The sequence below is a fragment of the Oenanthe melanoleuca genome, chromosome 2 (genome assembly GCF_029582105.1).
Source record: "Oenanthe melanoleuca isolate GR-GAL-2019-014 chromosome 2, OMel1.0, whole genome shotgun sequence".
NCBI classification, from domain to species: Eukaryota; Metazoa; Chordata; class Aves; order Passeriformes; family Muscicapidae; genus Oenanthe; species Oenanthe melanoleuca.
The window spans coordinates 1,237,127-1,262,036 of record NC_079335.1 but is presented as its reverse complement, the minus strand read 5'-3'; the positions used below and the strand labels follow the sequence as shown (position 1 = coordinate 1,262,036).

The window sequence follows — 24,910 nt, the reverse complement described above, 5'->3', positions numbered from 1 at the left end:
AGCCTATGACCTTGACGGCAGCTTTTAAATGCATGTATTAGAGACTAAAAGGCTGCTTTTGATGTTGTTTGTCTGGGAGGGATGAAGACGTTACCAGAGTTTTGGAGGGGTGGGGTGTCATCACTGTGGCAGTGCTGTGCTGTGGTTTTGTGGGTGTGTGGTGAAGAGAGGCCTTATTCCACCACAGCCACGTTTGGGTCATTTGGATTTTGCAGCTCTTCTGGAGGTGGCAGGTGTCCCCTTCCATCACATTTTCTGTCTCCCTATCATGTTGCAAAATTTCTAAACCTCTCTATATTCCAACTCTTTCCCAATGGAGATGGGAAGGCAGTTCCCGTGATTTAGGGGTGCTTCCCATAGTCCCCAAGGTCTTGTGTTTATTCAGCCATAACTGTTGAGGAATAAGGAGAAGCAGACATGACGAGCACTTTATGGAACTGCAGATATTGGCTTTTCAGAAAAAGAGGGTGGACCTTTTAACTCTCTAGTGAAATCTGAATGGAAATCTTATCAGTTTTGCCTGACACAGCATGAAGGGTCATGATGTGGGGAGTGTTTTCCTTCCCACTCCTCTGCAGTGTCATGTTTTACTCTTGAGGTCATGTCCTTCTGACCATAGCTGTAGCTTTAAAGTGAGAGCTGGTATTTGGGAGGATTGGCATGGAAGCTGTGTGTCAAGGAAACCAGAATATACAATAAAATCCTAGAATGAGTAGGAGTGTCATCAGTGAGGTCATTTTGAGTAGCTCTGTGGTTTGGTTTGGTTTGGTTTGGTTTGGTTTGGTTTATGGGTGTGATGTGAAGGGGGGTGATTCCATCACAGGCATTTCAGCTTAGTCTGGCCTTTGCAGCAGTGCTGCATGTGATGGGCTGTCCCTTTCATCACATTCATTCCTCCTTTAAAGTGTATTTGAGCCTAAAATCTGGTGTTGATGGTGTGTTTCAAAGGGGACTGAAGACATCACCAAGATTTGGAGAAGTGAGGTGTCATCAGTGAGGTCAGCCTGTACAAGTCATGGTTTTGTGTTTGTGGGTGTGATATGAAGAGTGGCCCCAAACTATGCCAGGTCTTTCAGGCTGCTCTGGTCTCTGCATCTGTGCCAGGTGTGAGCGCCTCGACTCTGTTCCATGTGGGCTGTGGGAGAGTTGCCTCCTCAGCAAGTTGGCAGATGATGGAGTGGCTGAGGCACCACTTGGTAATTCCACCAGGCAGAGGGATGTGGAAGCTAACTGTTCAAGAAATCTCTGCATTTCAAGAGCAGAAAATGTGAAGCTCTGCATCTGGAAAGAAATAGCACTGGGCCCCTGGTCATGCTGTGGACTGAGAGTCTGGAAAGCGCCTCATGGAGGACAAAGAGACCACAAGGTTGAGTTGGAGCTTTACTTCAAAGGATGTCAGCTGTGTCCAAGACAGATTTCAGAAAACTGTTGCCCTGAAGTTGGGAGAGATGGCCCTTCCTGTCTTTAGATCTCTAGTAAGATCTCTTGTGGAGTGGTGTGGCCAGTTCTGGCCTCCACAGGTGAAGAACAACAAATAAGGGAAGTGAATGAATACCAGTTCAGAGACAAGAATTCTTCAGTGTGTTTGGATGCTCACAGAGTGTAAGACAGAATGGGGTCCCTCTACCTGGAGGGCTGAACTGGCTGTAGTCCTGCAAATCCTGTTCCTTCTGGGCCTGCTTGAGCAGAGAGGATGGAAGCATTTTCTCTTCAGAGTACCCAATCAAGTGGGTGATGCTCTTGTTCCTCTGTTAGCTGGGATGATTTAAGAATCCAGCTGGAAAGAGTGTTTCAAGTGTGTGCTGGCATAGAGTGACTTTGCCAGAGTGACCAGGAGAGAATTGTGTCCGAGCATTTTTTTGTATCAGGTGATGGGCTTGTGTCATTTTCTGGAAGGTCCCCCTACTCTCCAGTTTCCCATGTTGGCATTGGTTGTTACTGGTGGGGACATGTTTGCTAAGAAATTATCTTTGCTCTTTTCCCATCTGACATAATGTTTGAGTCGTGGCATTGTGCAGGGTGAAGATGTGAGACCATTGGAATTCCAAAAGAAAAGGAAGCAACTCAGATTCAGATACAAGAAACATTTATTGCAGTAAAAGAATTCTGAGAAAAAGGAAATTGAAGAAATCAGGTGTGAGGTACAAGTGAGGTAAACATCAGCCAAGGTGCTTTGGATGCAGGAGCTGTTTCCAGAGCCCTGAGCTGGTGGTGTCAGGAGTGGTGCTGAGGGTCCTTAGCAGATGTAGCCGCCCCTTCTGCCATAGCCACAGCCCAGGCCTCCCAGCCCATAGCCAAGGCCAAAGCCAAATCCCCCAGAGATGGGCTGTCCCTGGGCATTGAGTTCAGTGCCCACGGCAGCCGAGGAGGTGGATCCGACGGCGGTGCTCTGGGGGAAGGAGGTCATGATGGGTCCTGGCAGGGTGACCAGCACAGGGGAAGGGTTGATGATGACGCGGGAGTCCTGGCATTGCAGGGCACAGGGCTCGTTGCAGCTGTTGGCCAGCGGGGTGGGTCCGCAGGGTCGGCAGAGGCTGTTGCAGGCCATGGGTGTGGTGTGGAGGGTCCCTGGAAGAGAGAGGGGGTGAGGCAGGGCAGGGGTGTGGGGGTGTGAGGGGTGGTGATGCAGGAGGGTGAGGGAGTGTGGAGGCTGTTGTGGGGCTGTGGGGAGGCGTGAGGGCTGCTGAGGCTGTTGCTGAGTGTGCTGGAAAAGAGGGGCCGGGGTGCAGGATCAGGAGGGTCAGGGGCTTGAGACTCACCTTGTTGTCACAGGAGAAGAAGGTGTGAGGAGAAGTGTGTGAGGGAGAGAGGCTCTGGGCTGGCTTTTATGCTGGTTCTGGAGGGGCGGGAACAGCGTGGTCCAATGGCCTTGGGGCAATTTGGAAGCCATATTTCCTGGCTGGCTCAGAGTGTCGTGTCCTGTGGTGATGAGTGTTTTTCATCCCACAACTCTGCAGTGTCATGTCCTTCTTTTGAGTCTGTGTCCATCTGACCTTGGCAGCAGCTTTTAAAATAAATGTATTAGAGACCAAAGGTTGTTTTTTGTGGAGGGATGTGGACGTGACCAGAGCTTTGGACAGTGGAGTGTCATTGCTTAAGTCACCCCATGGCCCATGTGTGCTCTGGTTTGTGAGTGTGTTTTTGGAGTGCTCATTCCCCTACTGCCCTTTCAGGTTCATCTGGGCTTTGCAGCTCTTCTGAGGCTGACAGGTTTCCCTTCCATCGCATTCTCTCTCTCTCTCTCTTTCCATTGCTTACATTCTAAACCTGTCTACATGCCAGGCCTTTCCCACTGGAGATGGGAAAACAGTCCCTGTGATGCCTCCCCTGCTGTCCAATGCCTTGTGTTGGTTCATCCGTAGCGCTCGTCTCAGCTGGGCCCAGCAAGGTCAGGCTCTGGGGTGTCATTGCTGGGCTCTGAGTGGAAAGCAGAAAGGAAAACGGGTGAAAGAAGAGAAAATGACATGAGGAGTAGTTGAAGGAATTCCAGACATTCATTTTTCAGAAAAAGCCGGTTTACCTTGTTCCACTCTAGATGTACCTGAACAGAAATTGTAAAATCGGTTTTGTCTGGTATAGACTTGCAAGTCATGATGAGGGGAGTGTTTTCAGAAAATAATGTTGAAGCTAGTTTCTCTGTGGAGGAATCTGGATGGAAATCATAATATGAATTTTGTTTGCCAGAGCCTTACAGGTCATGATGTGGGGATTGTCTTCCACCGCACACCTGTGCAGTGTCATGTCCTGCTCTTGAGGCCGTGTCCATCTGACCGTAGCGAAAACTTTGAAGTGAGAGTTGGTATTTGGGAGGATTTCGTTGGAGGGTGCATGTCAGAGAAAACAGAATATACAACTAATGCCTAGGAAAAAATATGGGAGTCATCAGTGTGGTCATTTTGTGGTACTTGTGTGGTTTAGTTTGTGGGTGTGGTGTGAAGAGGGTCCCAATTTCATGGCAGCTGTGTCAGAATGGTCTGGGCTCTGCATCTGTGCCAGGTGTGAGCACCTGGACTCTTCCATTCTGTATCAGCAGTGGAGAGTTGCCCCTTCAGCAAGATTGGCAGGTGGTGGAGTGGCTAAGGCACCACTTGGCTGTTCCACCAGTCAGAAGGACCTGGAGACTGAGGGTTAAAGGAATTCCCCAGAAAATCAACCATGGGGACCCTGAAGTTCTGCATCTGTACAGGAATTGCACTTGGCCCCCTATCATGTTGCAGGCTGATAGTTTGGAAAGTGGCTTTTCTGATCAGGACCCAGTGCTGCTGGTGGAGAACAAAGGGATGACAAGGTTGCAGTGGGGCTTTACTTCAAAGGATGTCTCCTGTGTCCAGGACAGATGTTTGGAAACTGTTGGCCTGAAGTTGGGTGGAGTGGTCCTTCCTGTCTTTCGAGCACTGGTGAGAGCACATGTGGAGTGGTGTGGACAGTTCTGTCCTCCAGAGGTGAAGAATCAGTAGGGGGTTGTGAAGAAAGATCAGTTGGGAGCCACCAGATAGTGCAAGGGCTGGAGAATCTTCCCTTGAGGGATGAGCTGAGAGACTGAGGAGACAAGGCTGGGCAGGAGATTTCTTCAATGTGTGGGAGCCCAGCTGTTCTCAGCACGGCACACGTTAAGGGTAACGGGGCAGGTGCACGAGTGAAAAGAGGCTGAATTCCGTAGGTAAGGTTTTTTCTGTGGGTATGGGTGCTTAGTGCATGTAGGGGATGGTGGGTACCCCTTCCTGGGAGCTCCAAAACTGAACTGGCCATAGTCCTGCAAACCATTGCTCATTCCGAGCCTGCTTGAGCAGAAGGGATGGAAGCATTTGCTCTCCAGAGTTCCTGCCCAAGTGCGTGATGTTATTCCTCTGTTCACTGGGAGGACTCAAGAGTGCTGCTGCAAAGAGAATCGTTCAAGTGGCAGAGGGTGACTTTGGCAGAGCTCTGCCCAGGACAGAATTTTTATAGTCCATGCATTTGGGACAGCAGGTGATAGGCTTGTGTCATGTTCTGGAAGTTCCCTCCTCTCTTCTGTTTCCATGTCAGCATTGGTTGTTACTAGTGGGGACATATTTGCTAAGAAATGTTCTTTGCTACTTTCCCATCCAATCATAAGTGCATGAGTAGTGCACTGTTCAAGGTCAGGATGTGAGAGCATTGGAATTCCAAAAGAAGAGGAAGCAACACAGATTCTGATACAAGAAACGTTTATTGAAGCGAAAGAATTCTGAGAAAGAAGAAGCTGAAGGAATCAGTGCGGGATGATCGTGGGATGACCATCAGCCAAGGTGCTTTGGTTGCAGGAGCTGTTTGCCAGAGCCCTGAGCTGGTGGTGTCAGGAGTGGTGCTGAGGGTCCTTAGCAGATGTAGCCGCCCCTTCTGCCATAGCCACAGCCCAGGCCTCCCAGCCCATAGCCAAGGCCAAAGCCAAATCCCCCAGAGATGGGCTGTCCCTGGGCATTGAGTTCAGTGCCCACGGCAGCCGAGGAGGTGGATCCGACGGCGGTGCTCTGGGGGAAGGAGGTCATGATGGGTCCTGGCAGGGTGACCAGCACAGGGGAAGGGTTGATGATGACGCGGGAGTCCTGGCATTGCAGGGCACAGGGCTCGTTGCAGCTGTTGGCCAGCGGGGTGGGTCCACAGGGTGTGCAGAGGCTGTTGCAGGCCATGGGTGTGGTGTGGAGGGTCCCTGGAAGAGAGGGTTTGAAGAAGGACAGGGGCTAGGACAGTGTGGGGAGGTGTGAGGGCTGCTCAGGCTGGGTCTGAGTGTGCTTGAAGAGCGAAGTCTGGTGTGCAAGAGCAGGAGGATCAAGGGTTTGACACTCACCTTGCTGTAAGCAGGAGCAGGAGGAGAAGGTGTGAGGAGAAGTGTGTGAGGGAGAGAGGCTCTGGGCTGGCTTTTATGCTGGTCTTGGAGGGGTGGGACAGCCTCGTCCCGTGTCCTTGGGGCATTTTGCAGGCCTGGTGAGTCCTGAGGTGGGGAGTGTTTTGCTTCTCACAACTCTGCGGTGTCATGTCCTGCTCTTGATGCCATGACCTTGACGACAGCTTTTAAATGCAAGTATTAAAGCCCAAAGGCTTCTGTTGATGTTGTTTGTCTGGGAGGGATGTAGACGTGACCAGAGCTTTGGAGGGGTGCGGTATCATCACTGTGGCAGTGCTGTGCTGTGGTTTTGTGGGTGTGTGGTGAAGAGAGACCTCATTCCACCACAACCACATCAGGGTGGTTTGGGCTTTGCAGCACATATGGTGGTGACAGGTGTCCCCTTCTATCACATCTTCTGTCTCCCTATCATGCTGTGAAATTTCTAAACCTTTCTGTATTCCAGGTCTGTCCCCCTGGATATGGGAATGTGATTCCTGTGATTTCGGGCTGCCTCCCATAGTCCCCAAGGTCTTCTGTTTTCTTATCCATAGCTGGTGAAGGATAAGGAGAAGAAGAGATGTGGGGAGCAGTTTATGGAACTTTAGACATTCACTTTTCAGAAAAGCAGGATCTTGTTTCTCCCTAGATGAACCTGAATGGAAATCATAATATAAGTTTTGTCTGCCAATGCCTTACAGGAGGTCATGATATGGGGATTGTTTTCCTTCCCACAATCCTTCCATGTCATGTCCTGCTGTTGAATCCATGTCCTTCTGACCATAGCAGTAGCTTTAAAGTGAGAGTCGGTATAAGGAAGCATTTGCATGGAAGATGTGTGTCAGGGAAACCAGAATATACAATAGAAGCCTAGGATAAATATGGATGTCATCAGTGAGGTCATTTTGTGGTACTGGTGTGGTTTAGTTTGTGAGTTTGGTGTGAAGAGGGGCCCCATTCCATCAGAGTCATGTCAGAGTGGTCTGGACTTTGCAGCAATGCCTTGTATGAGGAGCTGCCCCTTTCCATCATGGCCATTCCTCCTTTAAAGTGTGAATATTTGAGACCAATAACTGCTGTTGATGGTGCTTGTCTAAGAGGACTGAAGATGTGACCAGGATTTGAAGAAGCAGGGTGTCATCAGTGAGATCACCCTATGGAACTCCTTATTTTGGGTTGTGTGGTGTGAACTGGGATCCCAAACTATGCCAAGTCTGTCAGGCTGCTTTGGGCTTTGTATCTGTGCCAGATGTGAACAACTGGACTCTTCCATTACATATTGGCTGTGGGAGAGTGGCTCCTTCAGCAAGTTGTTAGATGGTGGAGTGGCTGAGGCACCACTTGGCTGTTCCACCAGTCAGAGTGACCTGGAGATGAAGGGTTAAAGGGGTCTCCTGAAGTTGAAGCAAGGGAAAAATTAAGTTCTGCAATTGTATAGGAATAGCTCAGCATGCTGTTGTGGGCTGAGTGTTTGGAAAGTGGTCTTTCTGATCAGGAGCCTGTGTTGCTGGTGGAGAGCAAAGTTATTAGAAGGTTGCATTGGAGCTATACTTCAAAGGATGTCACCCATGTTCAAGGCAGATTTCAGAAAACTGTTACCCTGTAGCTGAGAGAGGCGGCTCTTGCTGATTTTAGGGCACTGGTGGGATCCTGTGTGGAGTTGTGTGGACAGTTCTGGCCTCCACAGGTGAAGAAGCACAATGGGGATGGTGAACAAAGACCAGTTTTGGGCCACGAGATAGTGGAAGGGCTGGAGAATCTTTGCTAGAGGAGACACTGAGAGAGCTAAGACTGAAGAGACAAGGCTGGATGAAGGTGTCACAAGTGTGTGGGAGCCCAGCTGTTTTCAGCTCTGCACACGTGAGGGGAAAGGGGGCAAGTGCACTTGTGAAATGAGACAGAATTCCATCAGCAATAATTGTTTTGTGGTTGTGGGTGTCCAGACAGTGTAGACAATGATGGGTTCCATCTTATTGGAGCTCCAAAACAAAACTGGCCATAGTCCTGGAAATCCTGCTCCTCCTGGGCCTGCTTTAGCAGAAGGAATGGAAGCATTTGCTCTCCGGAGTTCCTGCCCAACTGCACTATGCTCTTGTTCCTTTGTTAGTTAGTGGAATTCAGGAATGCTTCTGGGAAGGGAATTTTTGAAGTGTGTGCTTCCAGAGAGTGACTGGCAGGGCATAGTCCAAAACAGAATTGTTGTGTACAAGCCTTTGTTGTATCAGCTGATGGTCTTGTATCATGTTCTGGAAGGTCTCCCATCTCCTGTTTCTTGTATCAGCATTGGTTGTCACTGGTGGGGACATATCTGCCAAGAAGAATTTTTTCCTCCTGTTTCAATCCCCCATCATGGGTGAGTAGTGGAATAACACTGGGTAATGATGTGAGACCATTGGAATTCCAAAAGAAGAGGAAGCAACACAGATTCTGATACAAGAAACGTTTATTGAAGCGAAAGAATTCTGAGAAAGAAGAATCTGAAGGAATCAGTGCGGGATGATCGAGGGACGACCATCAGCCAAGGTGCTTTGGTTGCAGGAGCTGTTTGCAGAGCCCTGAGCTGGTGGTGTCAGGAGTGGTGCTGAGGGTCCTTAGCAGATGTAGCCGCCCCTTCTGCCATAGCCACAGCCCAGGCCTCCCAGCCCATAGCCAAGGCCAAAGCCAAATCCCCCAGAGATGGGCTGTCCCTGGGCATTGAGTTCAGTGCCCACGGCAGCCGAGGAGGTGGATCCGACGGCGGTGCTCTGGGGGAAGGAGGTCATGATGGGTCCTGGCAGGGTGACCAGCACAGGGGAAGGGTTGATGATGACGCGGGAGTCCTGGCATTGCAGGGCACAGGGCTCGTTGCAGCTGTTGGCCAGCGGGGTGGGTCCGCAGGGTCGGCAGAGGCTGTTGCAGGCCATGGGTGTGGTGTGGAGGGTCCCTGGGAGAGAGGGGAGTGAGGCAGGGCAGGGGTGTGGGGGTGTGAGGGGTGTTGATGCAGGAGGGTGAGGGAGTGTGGAGGCTGTTGTGGGACTGTGGGGATGTGTGAGGGCTGCTGAGGCTGTTGCTGAGTGTGCTGGAAAAGAGGGGCCGGGGTGCAGAATCAGGAGGGTCAGGGGCTTGAGACTCACCTTGTTGTCAGCAGGAGGAGAAGTGTGTGAGGGAGAGAGGCTCTGGGCTGGCTTTTATGCTGGTTCTGGAGGGGCGGGACAGCGTGGTCCAATGGCCTTGGGGCAATTTGCAAGCCATATTTCCTGGCTGGCTCAGAGTGTCGTGTCCTGTGGTGATGAGTGTTTTTCATCCCACAACTCTGCAGTGTCATGTCCTTCTTTTGAGTCTGTGTCCATCTGACCTTGGCAGCAGCTTTTAAAATAAATGTATTAGAGATGAAAAAGATGTTGTTTTTTGTGGCGGGATGTGGACGTGACCAGAGCTTTGGACAGTGGGGTGTCATTGCTTAAGTCACCCCATGGCCCATGTGTGCTCTGGTTTGTGAGTATGTTTTTGGAGTGCTCATTCCCCTACTGCCCTGTCCAGCTCATCTGGGCTTTGCAGCTCTTCTGAGGTTGACAGGTTTCCCTTCCATCGCATTCTCTCTCTCTCTCTCTTTCCATTGCTTACATTCTAAACCTGTCTACATGCCAGGCCTTTCCCACTGGAGATGGGAAAACAGTCCCTGTGATGCCTCCCCTACTGTCCAATGCCTTGTGTTGGTTCATCCGTAGCACTTGTCTCAGCTGGGCCCAGCAAGGTCAGACTCTGGGGTGTCATTGCTGGGCTCTGAGTGGAAAGCAGAAAGGAAAACGGGTGAAAGAAGAGAAAAAGACATGAGGAGTAGTTGAACGAATTCCAGACATTCACTTTTCAGAAAAAGCCGGTTTACCTTGTTCCACTCTAGATGTACCTGAACAGAAATTGTAATATCGGTTTTGTCTGGTATAGACTTGCAAGTCATGATGAGGGGAGTGTTTTCAGAAAATAATGTTGAGCTAGTTTCTCTGTGGAGGAATCTGGATGGAAATCATAATAGGAATTTTGTTTGCCAGAGCCTTACAGGTCATGATGTGTGGATTGTCTTCCACCGCACACCTGTGCAGTGTCATGTCCTGCTCTTGAGACCGTGTCCATCTGACCGTAGCAGAAGCTTTGAAGTGAGAGTTGGTATTTGGGAGGATTTGCTTGGAGGGTGCATGTCAGAGAAAACAGAATAAACAACTAATGCCTAGGAAAAAAATGGGAGTCATCAGTGTGGTCATTTTGTGGTACTAGTGTGGTTTAGTTTGTGGGTGTGGTATGAAGAGGGTCCCAATTTCATGGCAGCTGTGTCAGACTGGTCTGGGCTCTGCATCTGTGCCAGGTGGGAGCACCTGGACTCTTCCATTCCATATCAGCAGTGGAGAGTTGCCCCTTCAGCAAGTTGGCAGATGGAGTGGCTAAGGAACCACTTGGCTGTTCCAGCAGTCAGAAGGACCTGGAGACTAAGGGTTAAAGGAATCCCCCAGAAAATGAACCATGGGGACCCTGAAGTTCTGCATCTGTACAGGAATTGCACTTGGCCCCCTATAATGTTTGTGGGCTGAGTGTTTGGAAAGTGGCTTTTCTGATCAGGACCCAGTGCTGCTGGTGGAGAAGAAAGGGATGACAAGGTTGCAGTGGGGCTTTACTTCAAAGGATGTCACCTATGTCCAGGACAGATGTTTGGAAACTGTTGCCCTGAAGTTGGGTGGAGTGGTCCTTCCTGTCTTTCGAGCACTGGTGAGAGCACATGTGGAGTGGTGTGGACAGTTCTGTCCTCCACAGGTGAAGAATCAGTAGGGGGTTGTGAAGAAAGATCAGTTGAGAGCCACCAGATAGTGCAAGGGCTGGAGAATCTTCCCTTGAGGGATGAGCTGAGAGACTGAGGAGACAAGGCTGGGCAGGAGATTTCATGAATGTGTGGGAGCCCAGCTGTTCTCAGCACGGCACACGTTAAGGGTAGCGGGGCAGGTGCACGAGTGAAAAGAGGCTGAATTCCGTAGGTAAGGTGTTTTCTGTGGGTATGGGTGCTTAGTGCATGTAGGGGATGGTGGGTACCCCTTCCTTGGAGCTCCAAAACTGAACTGGCCATAGTCCTCAAAACCATGTTCATTCTGAGCCTGCTTGAGCAGAAGGGATGGAAGCATTTGCTCTCCAGAGTTCCTGCCCAAGTGCGTGATGTTATTCCTCTGTTCACTGGGAGGACTCAAGAGTGCTGCTGCAAAGAGAATCGTTCAAGTGGCAGAGGGTGACTTTGGCAGAGCTCTGCCCAGGACAGAATTTTTATGTTCATGCATTTGGGACAGCAGGTGATGGGCTTGTGTCATTTTCTGGAAGTTCCCTCCTCTCTTCTGTTTTCCATGTCAGCATTGGTTGTTACTAGTGGGGACATATTTGCTAAGAAATGTTCTTTGCTCCTTTCCCATCCAATATAAAGGTTGAATAGTGCACTGTGTAAGGTCAGGATGTGAGAGCATTGGAATTCCAAAAGAAGAGGAAGCAACACAGATTCTGATACAAGAAACGTTTATTGAAGAGAAAGAATTCTGAGAAAGAAGAATCTGAAGGAATCAGTGCGGGATGATCGTGGGACGACCATCAGCCAAGGTGCTTTGGTTGCAGGAGCTGTTTCCAGAGCCCTGAGCTGGTGGTGTCAGGAGTGGTGCTGAGGGTCCTTAGCAGATGTAGCCGCCCCTTCTGCCATAGCCACAGCCCAGGCCTCCCAGCCCATAGCCAAGGCCAAAGCCAAATCCCCCAGAGATGGGCTGTCCCTGGGCATTGAGTTCAGTGCCCACGGCAGCCGAGGAGGTGGATCCGACGGCGGTGCTCTGGGGGAAGGAGGTCATGATGGGTCCTGGCAGGGTGACCAGCACAGGGGAAGGGTTGATGATGACGCGGGAGTCCTGGCATTGCAGGGCACAGGGCTCGTTGCAGCTGTTGGCCAGCGGGGTGGGTCCGCAGGGTCGGCAGAGGCTGTTGCAGGCCATGGGTGTGGTGTGGAGGGTCCCTGGAAGAGAGGAGGGTGAGGCAGGGCAGGGGTGTGAGAGTGTGAGGGGTGGTGATGCAGGAGGGTGAGGGAGTGTGGAGGCTGTTGTGTGGCTGTGGGGAGGCGTGAGGGCTGCTGAGGCTGGGGCTGAGTGTGCTGGAAGAGAGGGGTCAGGGGTGCAGGAGCAGGAGGATCAAGGGCTTGAGACTCACCTTGCTATCAGCAGGAGAAGAAGGTGTGAGGAGAAGTGTGTGAGGGAGAGAGGCTCTGGGCTGGCTTTTATGCTGGTCCTGGAGGGGCGGGACAGCCTTGTCCCGTGTCCTTGGGGCATTTTGGAGGCCTGGTGAGTCCTGAGGTGGGGAGTGTTTTGCTTCCCGCAACTCTGCAGTGTCATGTCATGCTCTTAAGGCTGTGACCTTGGCAGCAGGTTTTAAATTCAAGTATTAGAGACCAAAGGCTGCTATTGATGTTGTTTGTCTGGGAGGGCTGAAGATATGACCAGAGCTTTGGAGGGGTGGGTTGTCATCACTGTGGCAGTGCTGTGCTGTGGTTTTGTGGGTGTGTGGTGCAGCGGGGCCTCATTCCACCACAACCACATCAGGCTCCTTTTGGCTTTGCAGCTCTTCTGGTGGTGACAGATGTCCCCTTCCATCACATTTTCTGTCTCCCTTCCAGGTTGTGAAATTTCTATAGCTCTCTGTATTCCCGGGCTTTCCCACTGGAGTTGCAAAAGTAATTCCTGTGATTTAGGAATGCATCCTGTATTCGCAAGGTCTTGTGTTGCATTATCCATAGCTGGTGGAGGAAAAGGAGAAGAAGCCATGTGAGGAGCAGTTCATGGAACTCCAAACATTCACTTTTCAGAAAAAATAATGTTGATCTTGTTGCGCTGTAGAGGAATCTGAATGGAAATCAGAATATCAATTATGTTTGACAGAGCCTTATGGGTCTTGATGTGGGAATTTTTTTCCGTCCTACAACCCTTCAGTGTCATGTCCTGCACTTGAGGTTATGTCCATCAGACCATAGCAGCAGCTTTAAAGTGAGAATTGCTATTTGGGAGGATTGGTATGGAAGATGTGTGTCAGGGAAACCAGAATATACAATAAAAGCCTAGGATAAATATGGATGTCATAAGGAGGTCATTTTGTGGTACTTGTGTGCTTTGCTTTGTGGGTGTGGTGTGAAGAGGGGCCCAATTTCATCATGGCCATGTCAGGCTGGTCTGGGCTTTGCAGCTGTGCCGTGCATGCTGAGCTGCCCTTCCCATCACAGTGATTTCCTCCTTAAAAGAAAATTTCTGCCCAGAGTCTGGTCTTGGTGGTGCATGTCAAAGGGGACTGAAGACACGACCAAGATTTAGAGACATGGGGTGTCATCAATGAGGTTACCCTATGGAATTCATGATTTTGGGTTGTTTGAAGTGAAGATTGGCCCCAAACTATCCCAGGTCAGTTACGCTGCTCTGGGCTCTGCATCTGTGCCTGGTGTGAGCACCTGGACTCTGTTCCATGTGGGCAGTGGGAGAGTTGCCTCCTCTGCAAGTTGACAGATGATGGAATGTCTGAGGCACCACTTGGTAGTTCCACCACCCAGAGGGATCTGGAAGCTAATTGTTCAAGAAATCTCCTGCGATTTAAGTGCATAAAATGTGAAGTTCTGCATTTAGGCAGAAATAGCACTGGGCCCGTGCTCGTGCCTGTGGACTGTGGGTCTGGAAGGTGGCTGGTGCAGAACAAAGAGACCACGAGATTGCAGAGGAGCTTTATTTCAAAGGATGTCACCTGTGTCCAAGTGAGGTTCCTGAAAATTGTTGCCATGAAATGGTGAGAGGGTGACACTTTCTTTCTTTAGAACCCTGGTAGAATCCCATGTGGATTGGTGTGGACAGTTCTGGCCTCCAGATGTGAAGAAGCAGAATAGAGGCTGAGAACGAAGACCTGTTGAGGGCCACTAGATGTTTAAAGGTCTTGGCTAGAGGAGAGACTGAGAGCGCTGGGACTACCAGGAGACAAGGATGGGCAAGAGGTGTCACAAGTGTGTGTGGATGATCAGCTGTTCTCAGCACTGCACATGTGAAGGGAAAGGAGGCAGGTGGAGAAGTGAAAATAGATGGAATTCCACGGGTAAAGGAAGCAAGAATTCTTCGGTGTGTTTGGATGCTCACAGAGTGAAAGACACAATGAGGTCCCTCTACCTGGAGGGCTGAACTGGCTGTAGTCCTGGAAATTCTGCTCCTGCCAGCCCTGCTTGAGCAGAGAGGATGGAAGCATTTTCCTCTCCCGAGTTCCCACTCAAGTGGGTGATGCTCTTGTTCCTCTGTTTGCTGGGATGATTTAAGAATGCAGCTGGAAAGAGTGTTTCAATTGTGTGCTGGCATAGAGTGACTTTGCCAGAGGAGTGCCCAGGACAGAATTGCTGTGTTCAAGCATTTGTTGTATCAGGTGATGGCCTTGTGTCATGTTCTGGGAGATCCCTCCTCTCTCCTGTTTCCCACATCACAGTTGGTTATCGCTGGTGGGGGACCATATTTGCTAACAAATTTTCTTTGCTCCTTTTCCGTCCATCGTAATGGGTGAGTAGTGGCATTGCACAGGGTGAGGATATGAGGCCATTGGAATTCCAAAAAGAAAAGGAAGCAACTCATGTTCTGATACAAGAAACATTTATTGAATCAAAGAATTTGGAGAAAAAAGAAGCTGAAGGAATCAGGAGTGAGGTACAAGTGAGGTGACCATCACCGAAGTTGTTTTGGTTGCAGGAGCTGTTTCCAGAGCCCTGAGCTGGTGGTGTCAGGAGTGGTGCTGAGGGTCCTTAGCAGATGTAGCCGCCCCTTCTGCCATAGCCACAGCCCAGGCCTCCCAGCCCATAGCCAAGGCCAAAGCCAAATCCCCCAGAGATGGGCTGTCCCTGGGCATTGAGTTCAGTGCCCACGGCAGCCGAGGAGGTGGATCCGACGGCGGTGCTCTGGGGGAAGGAGGTCATGATGGGTCCTGGCAGGGTGACCAGCACAGGGGAAGGGTTGATGATGACGCGGGAGTCCTGGCATTGCAGGGCACAGGGCTCGTTGCAGCTGTTGGCCAGCGGGGTGGGTCCGCAGGGTCGGCAGAGGCTGTTGCAGGCCATGGGTGTGGTGTGGAGGGTCCCTGGAAGAGAGAGGGGTGAGGCAGGGCAGGGGTGTGGGGATGTGAGGGGTGTTGATGCAGGAGGGTGAGGGAGTGTGGAGGCTGTTGTGGGGCTGTGGGGAGGTGTGAGGGCTGCTGAGGCTGGAGGTGAGTGTGCTGGAAGAGAGGGGTCAGGGGTGCAGGAGCAGGAGGGCCAGGGGCTTGAGACTCACCTTGTTGTCAGCAGGAGGAGAAGGTGTGAGGAGAAGTGTGTGAGGGAGAGAGACTCTGGGCTGGCTTTTATGCTGGTTCTGGAGAGGCGGGACAGCGTGGTCCAATGGCCTTGGGAGAATTTGCAAGCCATATTTCCTGGCTGGCTCAGAGTGTCGTGTCCTGTGGTGATGAGTGTTTTTCATCCCACAACTCTGCAGTGTCATGTCCTTCTTTTGATTCTGTGTCCATCTGACCTTGGCAGCAGCTTTTCAATAAATGTATTAGAGAACAAATGTTATTTTTTGTGGAGGGATGTGGACATGATCAGAGCTTTGGACAGTGGAGTGTCATTGCTTAAGTCACCCCATGGCCCATGTGTGCTCTGGTTTGTGAGTGTGTTTTTGGAGTGCTCATTCCCCTCCTGCCCTGTCAGGCTCATCTGGGCTTTGCAGCTCTTCTGGGGTTGACAGGTTTCCCTTCCATCGCATTCTCTCTCTCTCTCTCTTTCCATTGCTAGCATTCTAAACCTATCTACATGCCAGGCCTTTCCCACTGGAGATGGGAAAACAGTCCCTGTGATGCCTCCCCTGCTGTCCAATGCCTTGTGTTGGTTCATCCGTAGCGCTCGTCTCAGCTGGGCCCAGCAAGGTCAGACTCTGGGGTGTCATTGCTGGGCTCTGAGTGAAAACCTAAAAGGAAATCGGGTGAAAGAAGAGAAAAAGACATGAGGAGTAGTTGAAGGAATTCCAGACATTCATTCTTCAGAAAAAGACGGTTTACCTTGTTCCACTCTAGATTACCTGAGCAGAAATTGTAAAATCGGTTTTGTCTGGTATAGACTTGCAAGTCATGATGAGGGGAGTGTTTTCAGAAAATAATGTTGAACTAGTTTCTCTGTGGAGGAATCTGGATGGAAATCATAATATGAATTTTGTTTGCCAGAGCCTTGCAGGTCATGATGTGTGGATTGTCTTCCACCGCACACCTGTGCAGTGTCATGTCCTGCTCTTGAGGCTGTGTCCATCTGACCGTAGCGGAAGCTTTGAAGTGAGAGTTGGTATTTGGGAGGATTTGCTTGGAGGGTGCATGTCAGAGAAAACAGAATATACATCTAATGACTAGGAAAAAAATGGGAGTCATCAGTGTGGTCATTTCGTGGTACTTGTGTGGTTTAGTTTGTGGGTGTGGTGTGAAGAGGGTTCCAATTTCATGGCAGCTGTGTCAGACTGGTCTGGGCTCTGCAGCTGTGCCAGGTGTGAGCATCTGGACTCCTCCGTTCTGTATCAGCAGTGGAGAGTTGCCCCTTCAGCAAGTTGGCAGGTGGTGGAGTGGCTAAGGCACCACTTGGCTGTTCCACCAGTCAGAAGGACCTGGAGACTGAGGGTTAAAGGAATCCCCCAGAAAATGAACCATGGGGACCCTGAAGTTCTGCATCTGTACAGGAATTGCACTTGGCCCCCTATAATGTTTGTGGGCTGAGTGTTTGGAAAGTGGCTTTTCTGATCAGGACCCAGTGCTGCTGGTGGAGAACAAAGGGATCACAGGGTTGCAGTGGGGCTTTACTTCAAAGGATGTCACCTGTGTCAAGGACAGATGTTTGGAAACTGTTGGCCTGAAGTTGGGTGGAGTGGTCCTTCCTGTCTTTCGAGCACTGGTGAGAGCACATGTGGAGTGGTGTGGACAGTTCTGTCCTCCACAGGTGAAGAATCAGTAGGGGGTTGTGAAGAAAGATCAGTTGAGAGCCACCAGGGAGTGCAAGGGCTGGAGAATCTTCCCTTGGGGGATTAGCTGGGAGACTGAGGAGACAAGGCTGGGCAGGAGATTTCTTCAATGTGTGGGAGCCCAGCTGTTCTCAGCACGACACACGTTAAGGATAATGGGGCAGGTGCACGAGTGAAAAGAGGCTGAATTCCTTAGGTAAGGTTTTTTCTGTGGGTATGGGTGCTTAGTGCATGTAGGGGATGGTGGCTACCCCTTCGTTGGAACTCCAAAATTGAACTGGCCATAGTCCTCAAAACCATGTTCATTCTGAGCCTGCTTGAGCAGAAGGGATGGAAGCATTTCCTCTCCAGAATTCCTGCCCAAATGCGTGATGTTATTCCTCTGTTCACTGGGAGGACTCAAGAGTGCTGCTGCAAAGAGAATCATTCAAGTGGCAGAGGGTGACTTTGGCAGAGCTCTGCCCAGGACAGAATTTTTATGTTCATGCATTTGGGACAGCAGGTGATGGGCTTGTGTCATTTTCTGGAAGTTCCCCCTCTCTTCTGTTTTCCATGTCAGCATTGGTTGTTACTAGTGGGGACATATTTGCTAAGAAATGTTCTTTGCTCCTTTCCCATCCAATATAAAGGTTGAGTAGTGCACTGTTCAAGGTCAGGTTGTGCGAGCATTGGAATTCCAAAAGAAGAGGAAGCAACACAGATTCTGATACAAGAAACGTTTATTGAAGCGAAAGAATTCTGAGAAAGAAGAAGCAGAAGGAATCATTGCGGGATGATCGAGGGACGACCATCAGCCAAGGTGCTTTGGTTGCAGGAGCTGTTTCCAGAGCCCTGAGCTGGTGGTGTCAGGAGTGGTGCTGAGGGTCCTTAGCAGATGTAGCCGCCCCTTGTGCCATAGCCACAGCCCAGGCCTCCCAGCCCATAGCCAAGGCCAAAGCCAAATCCCCCAGAGATGGGCTGTCCCTGGGCATTGAGTTCAGTGCCCACGGCAGCCGAGGAGGTGGATCCGACGACGGTGCTCTGGGGGAAGGAGGTCATGATGGGTCCTGGCAGGGTGACCAGCACAGGGGAAGGGTTGATGATGACGCGGGAGTCCTGGCATTGCAGGGCACAGGGCTCGTTGCAGCTGTTGGCCAGCGGGGTGGGTCCGCAGGGTCGGCAGAGGTTGTTGCAGGCCATGGGTGTGGTGTGGAGGGTCCCTGGAAGAGAGAGAGGGGGGTGAGGCAAAGCAGGGGTTTGAGAGTGTGAGGGGTGGTGATGCAGGAGGGTGAGGGAGTGTGGAGGCTGTTGTGTGGCTGTGGGGTGGTGTGAGGACTGCTGAGGCTGTTGCTGAGCGTGCTGGAAGAGAGGGGTCAAGGGTGCAGGGGCTAAAGACTCACCTTTTGTCAGCTGGAGCAGGAGGAGAAGTGTGTGAGGAGAAGTGTGTGAGGGAGAGAGGCTCTGGGCTGGCTTTTATGCTGGTCCTGGAGGGGCGGGACAGCTTTATCCCATGTCCTTGGGGCATTTTGCTGTCCACATTTCCTGACTGGCTCAGAATTTCGTGTCCTGTGTTTTGGAATGGTTTCCATGCTGCAGCTTTGCTGTGTTATGTCCTTTTTCTGAGTCCATCTCATCTGACTTCGGCAGAAGCTTTCAACAGCAGATATTAGAGACTGCAGGCTGTTTTTGCGGTCTCTAGACGTGACCAGGACATTGGATTGTGGGGTGTCATCACTGAAGTCACCCCCTGGCCCTGGTGTGCTCTGGTTTGTGGGTGTCTTTGGAGGCAGTGCTCATTTACACACAGCCCTGACATTCTGACTCATCTGGGCTTTGCAGATCTTCTAGTGGTGAGAAGTATCCACTTTTATCACATTCTCTCTCTCTCTCTCTTTACATTGCTTACATTCTAAACTCGTCTACATGCTAGGCTTTTCCTTCTGGAGATGGGCCAACAGTCCCTGTGATGCCTCCCCCTGCTGTCCAATGCCTTGTGTTGGTTCATCCGTAGCGCTCGTCTCAGCTGGGCCCAGCAAGGTCAGACTCTGGGGTGTCATTGCTGGGCTCTGAGTGAAAACTGCAAAGGAAAATTTCTGAAGGATAAATAGAAGAAGTGAGGATCAGTTGAAAGAACTCTTTCATTGACTTTTCAGAAAAAGAGGGTTGGTCTTGTTCCTCTCTAGAATTACGTGAATGGACATTGTACCATTGGTTTTGAGTGCCATAGACTTGCAAGTCATGATGTGGGGATTGTTTTCTTTCCCACAATCCTTCAGCATCACGTCCTTCTTTTGAGGCCGCTTCTTTTGAGGCCATGTCCATCTGACCTTGACAGCAGCTTTGAAGTGAGAGTTGGTATTTGGGAGGATTGGCATGGAAGATGTGTGACAGGGAAACCAGCGCTTGCAACAAAAGCCTTGGATAAGTATGGGTATCATCACTGAGGTGGTTTTGTGGTACTTGTGTGGTTTATTTTGTGGATGTGGTGTGAGGAGAGTCACCTTTGCATGGCATCCTTGTAAGGCTGGTCTGGCCTTTGCAGCTGTGCCATGCATGAGTGGCTGAGTCTTCCATCATGCTCATTCTTTCTCTGAAATGTGAGTATGTGAGATCAAAGGCTGGTGTTGATGGTGCATGTCAAAGAGGACTCAAGACGTGACCAGGATTTGGAGGGGTGAGGTGTCATTAGTGAATCAGCCTGGGGCAGTCATGGTTTTCTGTTTGTGGGTGTGATGTGAAGAAGGGCCCCAAAATATGCCAGGTCTGTCAGGCTGTTCTGGGCTTTGCATCTGTGCCAGTTGTGAGCACCTAGATTCTGTTCCATGTGGGCAGTGGGAGATTTGCACCTTCAGCAAGTGGGCAGATGGTGGAGTGGCTGAGGCACCACTTGGCTGTTCCACCAGTCAGTGTGACCTGGAGACTGAGGGTTAAAGGAATTCCCCCAAAGATCAAGCATGGGAAACATAAAGCTCTGCATCAGGACATGACTTGCACTTGGCTGAGCATCATGTTGTGGGCCAAGTATCTGGAAAATGGCTTTTCTGATCAGGACCCTGTGGTGCTGGTTGAGAACAAAGAGACCAGGAAGTTGCAGTAGGGCTTTACTTCAAAGAATGTCACGTCTATCCATGAGAGTTTTCAGAAAATTGTTGCCCTGAAGTTGGGAGGAGTGGCCCTTCCTGTCTTTAGAGCACTGGTGAGATTCCATGTGGGATGGTGTGGCCAGTTCTGGCCTCCACAGGTGAGATATGAAAACGGGGGTAGTGGATGAATACCAGTTGAGGGCTGCCTGATCACTCCAGGGCGCTAGTATCTTTGGTAGAGGAGAGACAGAGAGCTGGGACTGTGAGGAGACAAGGGCTGGACAGGAGGTGTCACGAGTGTGTCAGAGCTCAGTACTGCACATATCAAGGGTAATGGGGTGAGTGCATGAGTGTGAAGGGACAGAATTCTGTGGGCAAAGGACACAAGAATTTTTTGCTGTGTGTGGCGTGTCACAGAGTTTAATAGACAATTGATTCTCTCTCCTGGGAGCTCTAAAACAGAACTGGTCATAGTCCTGGAAATCCTGCTCCTGCTGGGCCTACTTTGCCAGTGGGGATGGATGGATTTGCTGCTCAAAGTTCCTGTCCGAGTGGATGATCTTCCTGTTCCTCTGTTCTGAGGATTTAAGAATCCTGCTGCAAACACTGTTTTTCAACTTTGTGCTGGCATAGAGTGACTTTGGCAGGGCAAAGCCAGCCCAGCAGAGAATTGTGCTGAGCCTTTTGTGCAACATGTTTAATGGGCTTGTGTCACATTCTGGATATCCCCCGTCTCCTGTTTTCCATGTCAGTGCTTTTTTTTTTTTCTGATGGGGACATATTCGCTAAGAAATGTTCTTTGCTCTTTTACATCCCCCATAATGGGTGAGTAGTGCGATTGCAATAGGTAAGGACGTGAGACATTTGGAATTCCAAAAGAAGAGGAAGCAACTCATGTTCTGATACAAGAAATATTTATTGAAGTAAAAGAACTCTGAGAAAGAAGAAGCTAAAGGAAGCAGGTATGCGGTACAAGTAAGGGGTATATCAGTTGAGGTGCTTTGGTTGCAGGAGCTGTTTTCAGAGCCCTGAGCTGGTGGTGTCAGGAGTGGTGCTGAGGGTCCTTAGCAGATGTAGCCGCCCCTTCTGCCATAGCCACAGCCCAGGCCTCCCAGCCCATAGCCAAGGCCAAAGCCAAATCCCCCAGAGATGGGCTGTCCCTGGGCATTGAGTTCAGTGCCCACGGCAGCCGAGGAGGTGGATCCGACGGCGGTGCTCTGGGGGAAGGAGGTCATGATGGGTCCTGGCAGGGTGACCAGCACAGGGGAAGGGTTGATGATGACGCGGGAGTCCTGGCATTGCAGGGCACAGGGCTCGTTGCAGCTGTTGGCCAGCGGGGTGGGTCCGCAGGGTCGGCAGAGGCTGTTGCAGGCCATGGGTGTGGTGTGGAGGGTCCCTGGAAGAGAGGGCGTGAGGCAGGGCAGGGGTGTGGGGGTGTGATGGTTGTTGATGCAGGAGGCTGAGGGAGTGTGGAGGCTGTTGTGTGGCTGTGGGGAGGCATGAGGGCTGCTGAGGCTGTTGCTGAGTGTGCTGGAAGAGAGGGTTCAGGGGTGCAGGAGCAGGAGGATCAGGGGCTTGAGACTCACCTTGTTGTCAGCAGGAGGAGAAGGTGTGAGGAGAAGTTTGTGAGGGAGAAGGCTCTGGGCTGGCTTTTATGCTGGTTCTGGAGGGGCGGGACAGCGTGGTCCAATGGCCTTGGGGCAATTTGCAAGCCATATTTCCTGGCTGGCTCAGAGTGTCGTGTCCTGTGCTGATGAGTGTTTTTCATCCCACAACTCTGCAGTGTCATGTCCTTCTTTTGATTCTGTGTCCATCTGACCTTGGCAGCAGCTTTTAAAATAAATGTATTAGTGACCAAAGGCTGTTTTTTGTGGAGGGATGTGGACGTGACCAGAGCTTTGGACAGTGGGGTGTCATTGCTTAAGTCACCCCATGGCCCATGTGTGCTCTGGTTTGTGAGTGTGTGTTTGGAGTGCTCATTCCCCTACTGCCCTGTCAGACTCATCTGGGCTTTGCAGCTCTTCTGGAGTTGACAGTTTTCCCTTCCCTCACATTCCCTCTCTCTGTTTCTTTCCATTGCTTACATTCTAAACCTGTCTACATGCCAGGCCTTTCCCACTGGAAATGGGGAAACAGTCCCTGTGATGCCTCTCCTCCTGTCCAATGCCTTGTGTTGGTTGATCTGTAGCGCTCGTCTCAGCTGGGCCCGCATGGTCAGAATCTGGGGTGTCATTGCTGGGCTCTGAGTGAAAACCAGAAAGGAAAACAGGTGAAAGAAGAGAAAAAGACATGAGGAGTAGTTGAAGGAATTCCAGACATTCACTTTTCAGAAAAAGCCGGTTTACCTTGTTCCACTCTAGATGTACCTGAACAGAAATTGTAAAATCAGTTTTTTCTGGTATAGACTTGCAAGTCATGATGAGGGGAGTGTTTTCAGAAAATAATGTTGAGCTATTTTCTCTGTGGAGGAATCTGGATGGAAATCATAATAGGAATTTTGTTTGCCAGAGCCTTGCAGGTCATGATGTGGGGATTGTCTTCCACCGCACACCTGTGCAGTGTCATGTCCTGCTCTGGAGGCTGTGTCCATCTGACCGTAGCGGAAGCTTTGAAGTGAGAGTTGGTATTTGGGAGGATTTGCTTGGAGGGTGCATGTCAGAGAAAACAGAATATACAACTAATGCCTAGAAAAAAAAATGGGATTCATCAGTATGGTCATTTTGTGCTACTTGTGTGGTTTAGTTTGAGGGTGTGGTGTGAAGAGGGGCCCAATTTCATGACAGCTGTGTCAGACTGGTCTGGGCTCTGCATCTGTGCCAGGTGTGAGCACCTGGACTCTTCCATTCTGTATCAGCAGTGGAGAGTTGCCCCTTCAGCAAGTTGACAGATGGTGGAGTGGCAGAGACACCACTTGGCTGTTCCCCCAGTCAGAAGGACCTGGAGACTGAGGGTTAAAGGAATCCCCCAGAAAATCAAACATGGGGACCCTGAAGTTCTGCAGCTGTACAGGAATTACAGTTGGCCCCCTATAATGTTTGTGGGCTGAGTGTTTGGAAAGTGGCTTTTCTGATCAGGACCCAGTGCTGCTGGTGGAGAAGAAAGGGATCACAGGGTTGCAGTGGGGCTTTACTTCAAAGGATGTAACCTGTGTCCAGGACAGATGATTGGAAACTGTTGGCCTGAAGTTGGGTGGAGTGGTCCTTCCTGTCTTTCGAGCACTGGTGAGAGCACATGTGGAGTGGTGTGGACAGTTCTGTCCTCCACAGGTGAAGAATCAGTAGGGGATTGTGAAGAAAGATCAGTTGAGAGCCACCAGACAGTGCAAGGGCTGGAGAATCTTCCCTTGAGGGATGAGCTGAGAGACTGAGGAGACAAGGCTGGGCAGGAGATTTCATGAATGTGTGGGAGCCCAGCTGTTCTCAGCACGGCACACGTTAAGGGTAACGGGGCAGGTGAACGAGTGAAAAGAGGCTGAATTCCATAGGTAAGGTTTTTTCTGTGGGTATGGGTGCTTAGTGCGTGTAGGGAAGGCTGGGAACCCCTTCCTGGGAGCTCCAAAACTGAACTGGATACAGTCCTGGAAACCTTGCTCCTGCCGGGCCTGCTTGAGCAGAAGGGATGGAAGCATTTGCTCTCCATAGTTCCTGCCCAAATGCGTGATGTTATTCCTCTGTTCCCTGGGAGGACTCAAGAGTGCTGCTGCAAAGAGAATCATTCAAGTGTGTGCTGGGTACTGACAGAGGGTGACTTTGGCAGAGCTCTGCCCAGGACAGAATTTTTATGTCCACGCATTTGGGACAGCAGGTGATGGCCTTGTGTCATTTTCTGGAAGTTCCCCCTCTCTTCCGTTTCCCATGTCAGCATTGGTTGTTACTAATGGGGACATATTTGCTAAGAAGCGTTCTTTGCTCCTTTTCCATCTACCATAGTGGATGAGTAGTGCACTGTGCAAGGTCAGGATGTGAGAGCATTGGAATTCCAAAAGGAGAGGAAGCAACACAGATTCTGATTCAAGAAACGTTTATTGAAGAGAAAGAATTCTGAGAAATAAGAAGCTGAAGGAATCAGTGTGGGATGATCGTGGGACGACCATCAGCCAAGGTGCTTTGGTTGCAGGAGCTGTTTCCAGAGCCCTGAGCTGGTGGTGTCAGGAGTGGTGCTGAGGGTCCTTAGCAGATGTAGCCGCCCCTTCTGCCATAGCCACAGCCCAGGCCTCCCAGCCCATAGCCAAAGCCAAAGCCAAATCCCCCAGAGATGGGCTGTCCCTGGGCATTGAGTTCAGTGCCCACGGCAGCCGAGGAGGTGGATCCGACGGCGGTGCTCTGGGGGAAGGAGGTCATGATGGGTCCTGGCAGGGTGACCAGCACAGGGGAAGGGTTGATGATGACGCGGGAGTCCTGGCATTGCAGGGCACAGGGCTCGTTGCAGCTGTTGGCCAGCGGGGTGGGTCCGCAGGGTCGGCAGAGGCTGTTGCAGGCCATGGGTGTGGTGTGGAGGGTCCCTGGAAGAGAGGGCGTGAGGCAGGGCAGGGGTGTGGGGGTGTGAGGGGTGGTGATGCAGGAGGGTGAGGGAGTGTGGAGGCTGTTGTGGGGATGTGGGGTGGTGTGTGGGCTGCTGGGGCTGTTGCTGAGTGTGCCGGAAAAGAGGGGCCGGGGTTGCAGGAGGAGGAGGTTCAGGGGCTTGAGAATCACCTTGTTGTCAGCAGGAGGAGAGGGTGTGAGGAGAAGTTTGTGAGGGAGAGAGGTTCTGGGCCGGCTTTTATGCTGGTTCTGGAGGGGAGGGACAGCATTGTTTAATGGCCTTGGGGCAATTTGCAAGCCATATTTCCTGGCTGGCTCAGAGTGTCGTGTCCTGTGCTGATGAGTGTTTTTCATCCCACAACTCTGCAGTGTCATGTCCTTCTTTTGATTCTGTGTCCATCTGACCTTGGCAGCAGCTTTTAAATAAATGTATTAGAGACCAAATGTTGTTTTCTGTGGAGGGAT

The 24,910-nt window shown here is 50.9% G+C and overlaps 5 protein-coding genes across 5 annotated transcripts; all 5 read right to left on the bottom strand.

Moving 5' to 3' along the window:
* Nucleotides 1-2,236: 2,236 nt before the first annotated feature.
* Nucleotides 2,237-2,548, bottom strand: LOC130249772 (feather beta keratin-like). Its single transcript, XM_056484841.1, has one exon. It carries the CDS (start codon nt 2,546-2,548, stop codon nt 2,237-2,239), a length of 312 nt encoding a protein of 103 aa, XP_056340816.1.
* A 2,788-nt stretch (nt 2,549-5,336) lies between these two features.
* On the bottom strand, nt 5,337-8,745 carry LOC130249771 (feather beta keratin-like). Its single transcript, XM_056484840.1, has 2 exons — nt 8,483-8,745; nt 5,337-5,415 (listed from the first exon to the last, which is right to left on the bottom strand). The coding sequence occupies exons 1-2, from the start codon at nt 8,743-8,745 to the stop codon at nt 5,337-5,339; spliced, it is 342 nt and encodes a 113-aa protein (XP_056340815.1).
* Nucleotides 8,746-11,514: 2,769 nt separating this feature from the next.
* LOC130249770 (feather beta keratin-like) lies at nt 11,515-11,826 on the bottom strand. Its single transcript, XM_056484839.1, has one exon. It carries the CDS (start codon nt 11,824-11,826, stop codon nt 11,515-11,517), a length of 312 nt encoding a protein of 103 aa, XP_056340814.1.
* Nucleotides 11,827-14,639: 2,813 nt separating this feature from the next.
* LOC130249769 (feather beta keratin-like) lies at nt 14,640-14,951 on the bottom strand. The gene has a single exon (XM_056484838.1). It carries the CDS (start codon nt 14,949-14,951, stop codon nt 14,640-14,642), a length of 312 nt encoding a protein of 103 aa, XP_056340813.1.
* A 6,038-nt stretch (nt 14,952-20,989) lies between these two features.
* Nucleotides 20,990-24,406, bottom strand: LOC130249768 (feather beta keratin-like). Its single transcript, XM_056484837.1, has 2 exons — nt 24,144-24,406; nt 20,990-21,068 (listed from the first exon to the last, which is right to left on the bottom strand). Exons 1-2 carry the CDS (start codon nt 24,404-24,406, stop codon nt 20,990-20,992), a joined length of 342 nt encoding a protein of 113 aa, XP_056340812.1.
* Between the last annotated feature and the right edge of the window lie 504 nt (nt 24,407-24,910).